A 13,248-nucleotide genomic window follows, 5' to 3' on the forward strand; every position below is an offset into this window, starting at 1 on the left:
CCCTTGTATTCCATTCTGTGAGTGGGACATTCTATCCACTGGCCTTTACTAATAACCTTTTCCTTCTACAAAATCACCTCGTTTATCAACAGGGGAAAAAAAAAATCAAACAGATGTCAGAATAAGAAATGTAATCTGAAATGAATCATTACTAAACCAGCATCCTACAACTTCCACATCATAAGTATTCCACAAATCTTTAAAGAGTAATGGAGACATTTTCCGGCTACTAATATCAGAGTAGTGTTTTCTAAAGTGCTCCCTAAATCGGATGGCCGAAGACTTTCTACGTCAAAAGCGGGTGTTACATACCTCAGCAACATAACAAGGTCTGCATCACTTGAAAGACGCACCAATCCTGGGGTCCCTTCAGTTCGGATAAATTGGATCTTCTCCCTATTCAAGCAAAGAAACAGTTCAAAATTTACATGGTAGACCTTCTGAAACATGACTCAGTGCCTTAGGCACCATTTCAAAAATAATAGTGACAACATTTTTTTTTTTTGGTATCTACGATGGGGTAGCTAATGTTTAATATACCCAGGAACACATATCCAATAGAGACATGGTCCTTGCTTTCAAGGAGGACCCATGAGCATCAAAACTGCCCTGTCCTAACACTGGAGAAAGATTCCTTTATTGTTTTTATCATTTCACTGCTCAAGTTCTACTACAGGTGCTAGTACCATCCAACCAATATAACTCAGTCTCTGCTTTGAGTTAGAGCCTGTTGTGGGCTTGAATCTAAGCAACTGTTTAGGCCATTCAGGCTGATTCCCTGTTATTCCAAAAAGTGAATGTGTAGGGATATTCATCTATTTTCCTGGGGTTATACTTCTAAATTATGTGTGATGAGCACATTCCTACTTAGAGGCAGATAGTATTTAATCAATATATACTCAATAAAGAGGCATATGTCTCTTTGAAATAACTAAAAACCTGAAACACTTTTAGTTACTACAGTTAGTGGGATAGATTATGTGTATACCTGTGCAAATGTATATATTCTTCTACATACATATATCAAACCCAATTGTGAGGGATTTCTACCATTATTTTATTTATAGATATAAGTAAGAACATCAGGTTTTCTGTTTGATGAGCCATCATCATGCTGCTATTTTCAATTCTTTTTTTAAAAAATATTTTATTTATTTATTTATTCATGAGAATACACAGAGAGGAGAGAGAGAGAGAGGCAGAGACACAGGCAGAGGGAGAAGCAGGCTCCATGCAGGGAGCCCGATGTGGAACTCGATCCCGGGACTCCAGGATCACGCCCTGGGCTATTGGCAGCGCTAAACCGCTGAGCCACCGGGGTTGCCCCGCTATTTTCAATTCTTTATATGAAAACAATTTTAACAAAAATTTCCCTGTTACTTCCCCTCATTTACATGATACTATTTCAAAGCATAGTATATTAACTTCTATAAGACAAGAAAAAAAAATAAGAACATAAACTATGGTACTGAAAGCATTTCATTTGATAGTAACATAGGAATAAACACAACTATGCAATTTTACTCAAAGTGCTAATGATAGCATAGTCTGATTTTTGTACAATATGAAATAAAATATTGATCTTTGATATAAGTATTTATTTAGATTTAGTTCCTCTTTATAGATGATCTTGTTTTTCTGCTTGATATTTTCCCTAAACCTCTACTGCATTTTAGATTTCCAAATTCCAAATTTCTTCTTAATTATTTGCAAGCCTGAAGACAATGAGGTGAAAGGCAAGGTTTAACTGTTGAAATGGAAAACCCACAATGTACAGAGAAGTCCACTGATTTGCTCTCAACCACATAGCTTACAAGGACTGATAAAGAATTTGGCTGCTTCTGGCTAGATCCATTTTAAACAATATATTAGTATATGAAACATCTTATCTTTGGCATTGCCAAATTTTCTTTTCCAACCTTTGAGTTACACATACATATACCTAAGAAGTGAATGTCAGACACATATATAAAGAAATTGTTCAGAAGGGAAAAGCCAGCCTTTCTGCTTTGTTATTTCAGTTTGGAGGCTTGAACCAAGCAGAACATTTTCCCTCAAGTGCTACAATCACATGTCTGAAGCACATGACGAAAACCAAGGCCCATTATCTGGTGAATGATTTTTTTGGTACAAGATATGAAAGTTGGTTTTAAAAAGCTACATTAAAGAGAAATCATCGTGGAGAAAAAAAAAGAATAATAACCAAAGAAATACTCTTATAAGGGTCAGTAATAACATGCTTTGATCTTGAAGAATCAAAAGCTATCTGCAACAAACACAGTTTATCTCCTTGCCCTATCATCACAATGAATCAGGCAAACAGAATACACGGGAAAACAAACAGGGTGCACGCTCTCCTACACTTCTTCAGCTGGAGCTAGACAGAATGAGGGTGGTGATGTAAAAGATACCACGCACTGGACTACGGTCTGTATGCTTCCTGGGAATAAGGAAAAGATAGCTTCCTGAGTCACAAGGATGACAGGGTAGGAGGATGGGGTGACTTGGTGACGGGCACTGATTGGGGTACTTGATGGGATGAGCACTGGGTGTTATGCTATATGTTGGCAAATTGAACTTCAATTTAAAAATTTACAAAAAAAAAAAAAAAAAAGAAAGAAAGAAAGAAAAAAAACCCAAGGATGACAGGGTGAAGACAAGGAAAGACAGCAGAGGAAATATGCCAAGTGAGGAACTTTTCAACCCTTTCCAGATATTAACTATTAGGCAGGGAGAGCAACTGGTCTCATTCTTTAGGCCAGAACATACCATACGCCAGAGGAATCTAGTTTTCACCAGGCCAGCTCATTTATGGCACTGACAAGCTATGGGTCAGCCACTGGAGCATGTCCCCAGATGCACACCATACCACTCAGTATCTTTTTAGGCTAACATTCATTCCTTCTTTCAGCAAACATTCTCTTGGTGTCTAGATTGTGCTGGGCACCATACCCCATACTGGGAATCCAACAGGGTGGAAGACCTAGTTCCTTTCTCAAAGAGTTCATGGTGCAGTGGAAAAGAGATAGTCTATTCTAGTATCATATGAAAATACTGAAGTTGTCCCACTTGCTTAACTAATTCTGGTTAGGGCTTCTAGCCACTCCTATTCCACAGAGTCCTTTCTTTTTTTTTTTTAATAAATTTATTTTTTATTGGTGTTCAATTAACCAACATACAGAATAACACCCAGTGCTCATCCCGTCAAGTGCCCCCCTCAGTGCATGTCACCCATTCGCCCCCACCCTCCTCCCCTTCCACCACCCCTAGTTCGTTTCCCAGAGTTAGGAGTCTTTATGTTCTGTCTCCCTTTCTGATATTTCCTACCCATTTCTTCTCCCTTCCCTTGTATTCCCTTTCACTATTATTTATATTCCCCAAATGAATGAGAACACACACTGTTTGTCCTTCTCCGATTGACTTACTTCACTCAGCATAATACCCTCCAGTTCCATCCACGTTGAAGCAAATGGTGGGTATTTGTTGTTTCTAATGGCTGAGGAATATTCCATTGTATACATAAACCACATCTTCTTTATCCATTCATCTTTCAATGGACACTGAGGCTCCTTCCACAGATTGGCTATTGTGGACATTGGTGCTATAAACATCGGGTACAGGTGTCCTGGCGTTTCATTGCATCTGTATCTTTGGGGTAAATCCCCAACAGTGTAATTGCTGGGTCTATTTTTAACTCTTTGAGGAACCTCCACAGAGTTTTCCAGAGTGGCTGCACCAGTTCACATTCCCACCAACAGTGCAAGAGGGTTCCCTTTTCTCCGCATCCTCTCCAACATTTGTGGTTTCCTGTCTTGTTAATTTTCCCCATTCTCACTGGTGTGAGGTGGTATCTCATTGTGGTTTTGATTTGTATTTCCCTGATGGCAAGTGATGCAGAGCATTTTCTCATGTGCGTGTTGGACATGTCTATGTCTTCCTCTGTGAGATTTCTCTTCATGTCTTTTGCCCATTTCATGATTGGATTGTTTGTTTCTTTGGTATTGAGTTTAATAAGTTCTTTATAGATCTTGGAAACTAACCCTTTATCTAATACGTCATTTGGAAATATCTTCTCCCATTCTGTAGGTTGTCTTTTAGTTTTGTTGACTGTATCCTTTGCTGTGCAAAAGCTTCTTATCTTGATGAAGTCCCAATAGTTCATTTTTGCTTTTGTTTCTTTTGCCTTCCTGAATGTATCTTGCAAGAAGTTACTGTGGCCGAATTCAAAAAGGGTGTTGCCTGTGTTCTCCTCTAGGATTTTGATGAAATCTTGTCTCACATTTAGATCTTTCATCCATTTTGAGTTTATCTTTGTGTATGGTGCAAGAGAGTGGTCTAGTTTCATTCTTCTGCATGTGGATGTCCAATTTTCCCAGCACCATTTATTGAAGAGACTGTCTTTCTTCCAGTGGATAGTCTTTCCTCCTTTATCGAATATTAGTTGACCATAAAGTTCAGGGTCCACTTCTGGGTTCTCTATTCTGTTCCATTGATCTATGTGTCTGTTTTTGTGCCAGGACCACACTGTCTTGATGACCACAGCTTTGTAGTCCAACCTGAAATCTGGCATTGTGATGCCCCCAGCTATGGTTTTCTTTTTTAAAATTCCCCTGGCTATTGGGGGTCTTTTCTGATTCCACACAAATCTTAAAATAATTTGTTCTAACTCTCTGAAGAAAGTCCATGCTATTTTGATAGGGATTGCATTAAATGTGTAAATTACCCTGGGTAACATTGACATTTTCACAATATTAATTCTGCCAATCCATGAGCATGGAATATTTTTCCATCTCTTTGTGTCTTCCTCAATTTCCTTCAGAAGTGTTCTATAGTTTTTAGGGTATAGATCCTTTACCTCTTTGGTTAGGTTTATTCCTAGGTATCTTATGCTTTTGGGTGCAATTGTAAATGGGATTGACTCCTTAATTTCTCTTTCTTCAGTCTCATTGTTAGTGTATAGAAATGCCACTGATTTCTGGGCATTGATTTTGTATCCTGCCACGCTACCAAATTGCTGTATGAGTTCTAGCAATCTTGGGGTGGAGGCTTTTGGGTTTTCTATGTAGAGTATCATGTCATTGGCGAAGAGGGAGAGTTTGACTTATCTTTGCCAATTTGAATGCCTTTAATGTCTTTTTGTTGTCTGATTGCTGAGGCTAGGACTTCCAGTACTATGTTGAATAGCAGTGGTGAGAGTGGGCATCCCTGTCGTGTTCCTGATCTTAGGGGAAAGGCTCCCAGTGCTTCCCCATTGAGAATGATATCTGCTGTGGGCTTTTCGTAGATGGCTTTTAAGATGTTGAGGAAGGTTCCCTCTATCCCTACGCTCTGAAGAATTTTGATCAGGAATGGATGCTGTATTTTGTCAAATGCTTTCTCTGCATCTAATGAGAGGATCATATGGTTCTTGGTTTTTCTCTTGCTGATACGATGAATCACATTGACTGCTTTACGTGTGTTGAACCAGCCTTGTGTCCCGGAGATAAATCCTACTTGGTCATGGTGAATAATTTTCTTAATGTACTGTTGGATCCTATTGGCTAGTAACTTGTTGAGAATTTTTGCATCCATGTTCATCAGGGATATTGGTCTGTAATTCTCCTTTTTGGTGGGGTCTTTGTCTGGTTTTGGAATTAAGGTGATGCTGGCCTCATAGAACGAATTTGGAAGTACTCCATCTCTTTCTATCTTTCCAAACAGCTCTAGTAGAATAGGTATGGTTTCTTCTTTAAGCATTTGATAGAATTCCCCTGGGAAGCCATCCAGCCCTGGACTTTTGTGTCTTGGGAGGTTTTTGATGACTGCTTCAATTTCCTCCCTGTTTATTGGCCTGTTCAGGCTTTCTATTTCTTCCTGTTCCAGTTTTGGTAGTTTGTGGCTTTCCAGGAATGCGTCCATTTCTTCTAGATTGCCTAATTTATTGGCGTAGAGCTGTTCATAATATGTTTTTAAAATCGTTTGTATTTCCTTGGTGTTGGTAGTGGTCTCTCCTTTCTCATTCATGATTTTATTAATTTGAGTCTTCTCTCTCTTCTTTTTAATAAGGCTGGCTAATGGTTTATCTATCTTATTAATTCTCTCAAAGAACCAACTCCTGGTTCTGCTGATCTGTTCCACAGTTCTTCTGGTCTCGATTTCGTTGAGTTCTGCTCGAATCTTTATTAACTGTCTTCTTCTGCTGGGTGTAGGATCTATTTGCTGTTTTTTCTCTAGCTCCTTTATGTGTAAGGTTAGCTTCTGTATTTGAGTTCTTTCCAGTTTTTGAATGGATGCTTGTATTGCAATGTATTTCCCCCTTAGGACTGCTTTTGCTGCATCCCAAAGATTTTGAATGGTTGTATCTTCATTCTCATTAGTTTCCATGAATCTTTTTAATTCTTCCTTAATTTCCTGGTTGACCCTTTCATCTTTTAGCAGGATGGTCCTTAACCTCCACGTGTTTGAGGTCCTTCCAAACTTCTTGTTGTGATTTAGTTCTAATTTCAAGGAATTATGGTCTGAGAATATGCAGGGGACGATCCCAATCTTTTGGTATCGGTTCAAACCCGATTTGTGACCCAGTATGTGCTCTATTCTGGAGAAAGTTCCATGTGCACTTGAGAAGAATGTGTATTCAGTTGAGTTTGGATGTAAAGTTCTGTAGATATCTGTGAAATCCATCTGGTCCAGTGTATCATTTAAAGCTCTCATTTCTTTAGACATGTTGTGCTTAGAAGACCTATCGAGTATAGAATGAGCTAGATTGAAGTCACCAAGTATATTATTATCTAAGTATTTCTTCACTTTGGTTATTGATTTAAATATTTGGCAGTTCCCACATTCGGGGCATATGATCCTTTAAGTATGATATAGAGTCCCTCTTCATCTCTTACTACAGTCTTCGGGGTAAATTTTAGTTTATCTGATATAAGGATGGCTACCCCTGCTTTCTTTTGAGGACCATTTGAATGGTAAATGGTTCTCCAACCTTTTATTTTCAGGCTGTAGGTGTCCTTCTGTCTAAAATGAGTCTCTTGTAGACAGCAAATAGATGGGTCCTGCTTTTTTATCCAGTCTGAAACCCTGCGCCTTTTGATGGGGTCATTAAGCCCGTTCACATTCAGTTACTATTGACAGATATGAGTTTAGTGTCATCATAATATCTATTAGTCCTTGTTTTTGTGGATTGTTCCACTGAACTTCTTCTTAAAGGGGGATTTTAAGAGTCCCCCTTAAAATTTCTTGCAGAGCTGGTTTGGAGGTCACATATTCTTTCAGTTCCTGCCTGTCTTGGAAGCTCTTTATCTCTCCTTCCATTTTGAATGATAGCCTTGCTGGATAAAGTATTCTTGGTTGCATGTTCTTCTCATTTAGGACCCTGAATATATCCTGCCAGCCCTTTCTGGCCTGCCACGTCTCTGTGGAGAGGTCTGCTGTTACCCTAATACTCCTCCCCATAATAGTCAGGGATTTTGTGTCTCTTGCTGCTTTAAGGATCTTCTCTTTATCTTTGGAATTTGCAAGCTTCACTATTAAATGTCGAGGTGTTGAACGGTTTTTATTGATTTTAGGGGGGTATCTCTCTATTTCCTGGATCTGAATGCCTGTTTCCCTTCCCAGATTGGGAAAGTTTTCAGCTATGATTTGTTCAAATACATATTCTGGCCCTCTAGCCCTTTCGGGGCCCTCGGGAACCCCAATTAAACGTAGGTTTTTCTTCCTCAGGCTGTCGTTTATTTCCCTTAATCTATCTTCATGGTCTTTTAATTGTTTGTCTCTTTTTTCCTCAGTTTCCCTCTTTGCCATCAACTTGTCTTCTATGTAACTCACTCGTTCTTCCACTTCATTAATCCTTGTCGTTAGGACTTCTAGTTTGGATTGCATCTCATTCAATTGATTTTTAATTTCTGCCTGATTGGATCTAAATTCTGCAGTCATGAAGTCTCGTGAGTCCTTTATGCTTTTTTTCTAGAGCCACCAGTAGCTGTATAATAGTGCTTCTGAATTGGCTTTCTGACATTGAATTGTTATCCAGATTTTGTAACTCTGTGGGAGAGAAGACTGTTTCTGATTCTTTCTTTTGAGGTTAGGTTTTCCTTCTAGTCATTTTGCTCAGTGCAGAGTGGCCAAAAACAAGTTATATTGGGAAAAGGAGAAAAAGAGAGAGAGAAAAAAAGGACAAAGAGAAAAAGAAAAAAGAAAAAAGGAAGAAAGAAAGGAAAAAAAGAAGAAGAAAGAAAGAAAATGAAAGAAAGGAAAAAAAAGGGATGGGGGAAGCAAACAAATCAAAAAGCAAAAAAAAAAAAAAAAAAACCCACGGGGGAGTATCTTCTGATTCTGTATACTTTAAGTCCCTTGACTTCCCCTGGAACTTGTCCGTCTAGCTGGTCTTCTGGGGAGGGGCCTGTTGTGCTGATTTTCAGGTGTTAGCACTTGGGGGAGCTGCTCTGCCCCCTGCCTGGTGCAGGGCTCAGTGGGGGTTGCTTACCCGTTGTTAACCCCGTGAGGCCCCAGGAGGAACAACCCCAGTGGCGGCGGCAGCTCTGCAGCCCTGGAGTCAGCTCCTGCAGTAGCTCCAGAGCTCTCCATCTGCAGGGCCTGGAGGCTCGGGGCAGGGTCGCTGATCTGCTCAGCTCAGGACAGGAGCGTCCTTGTGGTCCTGGGCCCTCCCGGCCTCTGCCTGTCCCGGGGGGAGGCCGGGTCCTGGGCTGTGTCCCGGTGGCCTGTGCTCCGGGGCCTGCACTGGTGGATTCGCGCTCCCGCCCCGCAGCCCCCTCTGCACAGAGCCTCCCCCGAGCCCCTCCAAGCTGCTCCCGCCCTGCATCCCCCTCCGCGGAGCCGCCGCCCAAGCCCCTCCGAGATGCTCCGGGCCCCGCCGTGCACGCTGCAGCCCTTTAGGGAGCTCGGCACACTCTCCCGGGGCGCAGGTGTCTGTTAGTGTACCCGGGAGCCCGAGGGCATCCCCGCCCTCCTGGGGTCCTGCTCTAACTCCCTGCGAGGCCTTTCCGCCGGGAAGGTTGGTGCAGCTCCTGCTTCTCCGGGACGGGGCTCTCCTGTCCTGGAGACACTCGCCCTGGCCTCAGCCCGGCTCCTCGCGGGGCCCCTCCCCCTTGGAGGCCTTTTGTTCCTTTATTTCTTTTTCCCCCGTCTTCCTACCTTGATAGAAGCGCAAACTTTTCTCACTGTAGCATTTCAGCTGTTCTCTCTTTAAATCTCAGGCCGAATTCGTAGATTTTCAGGATAATTTGAAGGTTATCTAGGTAATTTGGTGGGGACAGGTGATTTGGGGACCCTACTCTTCCCCCATCTTGCCCCTCCTCCACAGAGTCCTTTCATATTAAAAGAGGGCACTGGTTTACTATCAAGAGAGTAGTTCAAGGTTGAGGAAGAGAAAGTCAGCAGATATCCTCAGAAATGTCGTCAATCTTTTCTAAGAAAAGCAAAACCAAACAGGAACTACTTCTTGGTTGTTAGGTATTTGCCTAATATTCCATAGACAGGTATTCATCAAACTTGTGTCCCTGTCTACTAGGAATCTATAGACATAATCTCAAGTCCTGGGGGAATCTAAAAATTCCGTGTTTTCACAATGATGATCAAACTGCTAATATCATGGCCAGCATATTCTGGATAATCTGAATAACATTTATGACTGAAGAGTGCCATTTGACTTCAGGTCCCCTGGTTGCATTTATAAGACATTGGTGCCAAGTGATCAGAGAGCAACTTTCAAAGTGTTGGTGAGCAGCCACTGAGGTTGGCAGGGCCTTGACGTTAACTATGATAACAGCAGTCCGTCTACAGCTGACACACAATTCTCTTACCAATTAAAAAGACAAAACTCTTCTTTTGCGGTGTTAATTCACATAATGACAATGATGAAGTGAGTCAAGGTTATGTATATATAAACTGCCACAGGCTAAAGAGACAACAAAATAAATGGATTTAAAAAGTAAATATAAGGGAAGGGAGAAGAAATGTGTGGGAAATATCAGAAAGGGAGACAGAACATAAAGACTCCTAACTCTGGGAAACGAACTAGGGGTGGTGGAAGGGGAGGAGGGCGGGGGGTGGGGGGGAATGGGTGACGGGCACTGAGGGGGCCACTTGACAGGATGAGCACTGGGTGTTATTCTGTATGTTGGTAAATAGAACACCAATAAAAATAAACTTATTAAAAAAATAAAATAAAAAATAAAAAGTAAATTATGCATAGATGCTAACTAAAGCATAAGAGATGTCATGGTTTATTTGAAGAACAAAATTTTACCACAGTTTATGAATAAAAAAGGAGCAGTAGCATCATCACCGGGTACATTTAATAATATACTTTTTCTTCGGGATTGCAGTTGGGGGTATTAAAAGAATTGGCTCATCAAAACAATGAATTAGTAGATGAAAACAAAATTAGTAGATAAATGAGTAGATAAGAATGACCTATTTAAGAAAAATAATGACCACGATATTGTCACAGATGCACCTGATGAACCCTTAGATACAAGATCTAAATGAGATACAAGTCAAACTCAAGTGAAGCAAAAAGCACAAATGTATCCTTCTACTGATATGGTTTCAATATTGGTGATTTGGCTTCTGAAAAACAAAATCTCACATTCATATCATTCAATTAAATGTTACTTTTAAAAGTTTTTACTGAACTTCTATGTCTTTTGGCTTTATAGTTCATAAAAGCATTAAGAAGTTTTTGCATATTTTATATTTGTGCACACTTATGTTTCATTAAAACAAAAGTGATTAAGGTCAATATTGTAGATCTGCAGTATTTCTTTTCCTTTTAGAATGGAAAATAAGTTTCAGCTCTTAACAATTTTCCATGAGTCCACTCAGTGTCTGAAATAAACATAACAAGCTTGAGAAATATCATTAAGGATACATATGACTCTGATTACAGGGACATTTGAAAGTTACATTACTATGTTTGTTCACATTTATTTTATAAATTTACAGAGTTCAAAGGAATCAGTGGCAGTCCTTTAATTCCTATCTTGACTGCATTCATCTTAATGAAGAAATTCTATTTCATTTTAGTGGCTTAAAATGAGGATTAAGATGACATTCAAATAACATTTTATCACTTGTGCCTCTCTGCATGGGTATGTTTCTCTCTCTGTGCCCTTTAGAATACATTTCAGGACTTCCTCCATTGCACTTTCTCACTGGGCCATTCAGTTACAACACAGATTCCTTTGGAAATATTAATTTCTTGAGAGCAAAAGCCCTTCCTCTTTCATTTTTTATGTTCCCCAGGTACCTGGCTTTTTGCTGTGCACATTAGGAATGCTCAATAAAATAGAACAGGCACAAGATTCGTCAATGCCAAAATAAGAATTGGCTTCTAACAAATTGCCCTGACTACTATTTTTTGTTGTGGCAGAGAGGAAAAGAGAATCAGAGAGCTGGCATCAGATTATTTGCTAAAATAGAGCCCCCTGAGGGAAGTGCAAAGACAGGTAAAGAGGCAATCTTTTAATGAGAAAACTCACAGCTGTGGTCGCAAGATGCTAAACTGTAGTGTGTGACAACCTCAGGAAAAAGCCACTAGCCATTGCTGTATCTCAGATGCCCATAATATTTGGATCTTTGTAACCACTTCCTCAAGTGTACAGAATCACCCCAGAAGATCAACTCTAGCAGAAGATCATTTGAGGACAATGAACATAGTCTCAAGACCGGAATTCCCACAGAAAATACTCTCATTGAAACCAACCAACATTTTTGGTGAAGTTAAGAAGGGCACGTGATCAGAAACAATCAAAAGCAGCAATGCCTCTAAACCACAAGACTCTCTGGATTGCAGACTCTGCACACATGGTTCCTGTAGATACAGCTCAGTGACACCTTCAAAAATACATGTTTTAAAAAACTGCCCAAGGGCAATTTTAGAGAAATCTCATGACTTCTCTAATGGTATAAGGCCAAGAAAGTAAGATTAGCATTCATTACTCACTTGGTTATTCAAATTCTTTATTACAGTCACAGAGCATGGTCTCACTTGAAGGATAGGGCCATGCAGTAGAAAGATCAACTTTTCTTTTTACTTCTCATTTGATTTGGAAATAGAGGTCCACTATGATCACATGACTTTCATGGACAAATAGAAATGGAATCATCCTGGACCCCAACATAGTTATCACTGATGCCTGGGGAAAGCTGGACTAATAGGAAATATATTTGCTGGCTAGACCTAATAACCACCCAAGAGAGATTATTTTCAATTCTTAATGCAGTTTTATGACATCTAGATCCTTACTCATAACATAGTGTTGTACAAATACCAATACCAAAAACTTTATTGAATTTGTATTTGTTACATTCACCAAGATATTATTTAAAAGTTCTTAGTATGATTAGTCTTTCCAATGAGAGCCAATAGTAGGATATAGTAATCCATGGGGGGGCAGTACCCACTTGAAGGAAGTAGTACTGATGTTTAGATGTTGACTTTTATAGACAAAGAAATAAATCTGAGATTTAAAAAAAAAGGAGACGATAACTTCATAGCATCACCTTTACACAACAGATAAAGTTAGAGGGAGCAGAGATTTAAATATAGCAGTTGAAAGCTAAAGCCATATTCCACTGTACACGCTACCATAGACATTCTACAGTAAAAGATACACAAGTAGAGTGTCGAGGAAGAGGAAGCCATATATGGATAGAAACTAAATAAACTGCTGGCTATCCGCTGGTTTAGGAGGAATCACAAGCTAAACAGGAAAAACTCAATGTAAATAGATGTACCCATCTGAACGTGCCAAGGGCTAACACTTTTCCTCATATTATGGGGGGAGAAAGAATGGCTATTTCTTTAAGTGACTGTGCTACGGATGAGGAAGAGCTTCACTAGTGTTGAGGATCCTTGCTCAGTTATCCTTGGCACACAATTACTTAGTGGCACAATTCCACCTATAAATCTTTTATCGAAAGTTAGCACTGAAAAAGGAGATTAAAGAACCCCAGGGGGCTCCCCACCTCTGCATTTGTGGGAACACCTTTTACGATGCAGTTTTTAACCATATGAAACACAGTGTTCTCTTAGATACACAAACTTCCCCACTGCGTTGTTGTAATAAGCAAAACACTCAACTACAAAAAACTTTTCAGAAAAGTGCACTGTGACAGACGACTCTGGGTAAGAGGAAGAGCATTATCTCATTGATTTATGTTCCTGCTTCCTTCTACTTGTCACGGGAGCATATGCTTTTTATGGTCAAATGCTGTAAATAGTTTTAGAAAGTATAAGATGGA

General features: G+C 40.0%; 1 protein-coding gene across 3 annotated transcripts in view; it reads right to left on the reverse strand.

The window, feature by feature from the left end:
• HECW2 (HECT, C2 and WW domain containing E3 ubiquitin protein ligase 2) overlaps positions 1-13,248 on the reverse strand; it is a 356,852-nt gene that overhangs the window by 54,459 nt on the left and 289,145 nt on the right. For all 3 annotated transcript variants that reach the window (XM_055345429.1, XM_055345430.1, XM_055345431.1), the window contains one exon: positions 313-396. In XM_055345429.1, the coding sequence (XP_055201404.1) occupies positions 313-396 (84 nt within the window). The remainder of the gene's footprint in view (positions 1-312; positions 397-13,248) is intronic.

Source organism: Nyctereutes procyonoides, unplaced genomic scaffold (genome assembly GCF_905146905.1).
Source record: "Nyctereutes procyonoides isolate TBG_1078 unplaced genomic scaffold, NYPRO_anot_genome, whole genome shotgun sequence".
Lineage (NCBI taxonomy): Eukaryota > Metazoa > Chordata > Mammalia > Carnivora > Canidae > Nyctereutes > Nyctereutes procyonoides.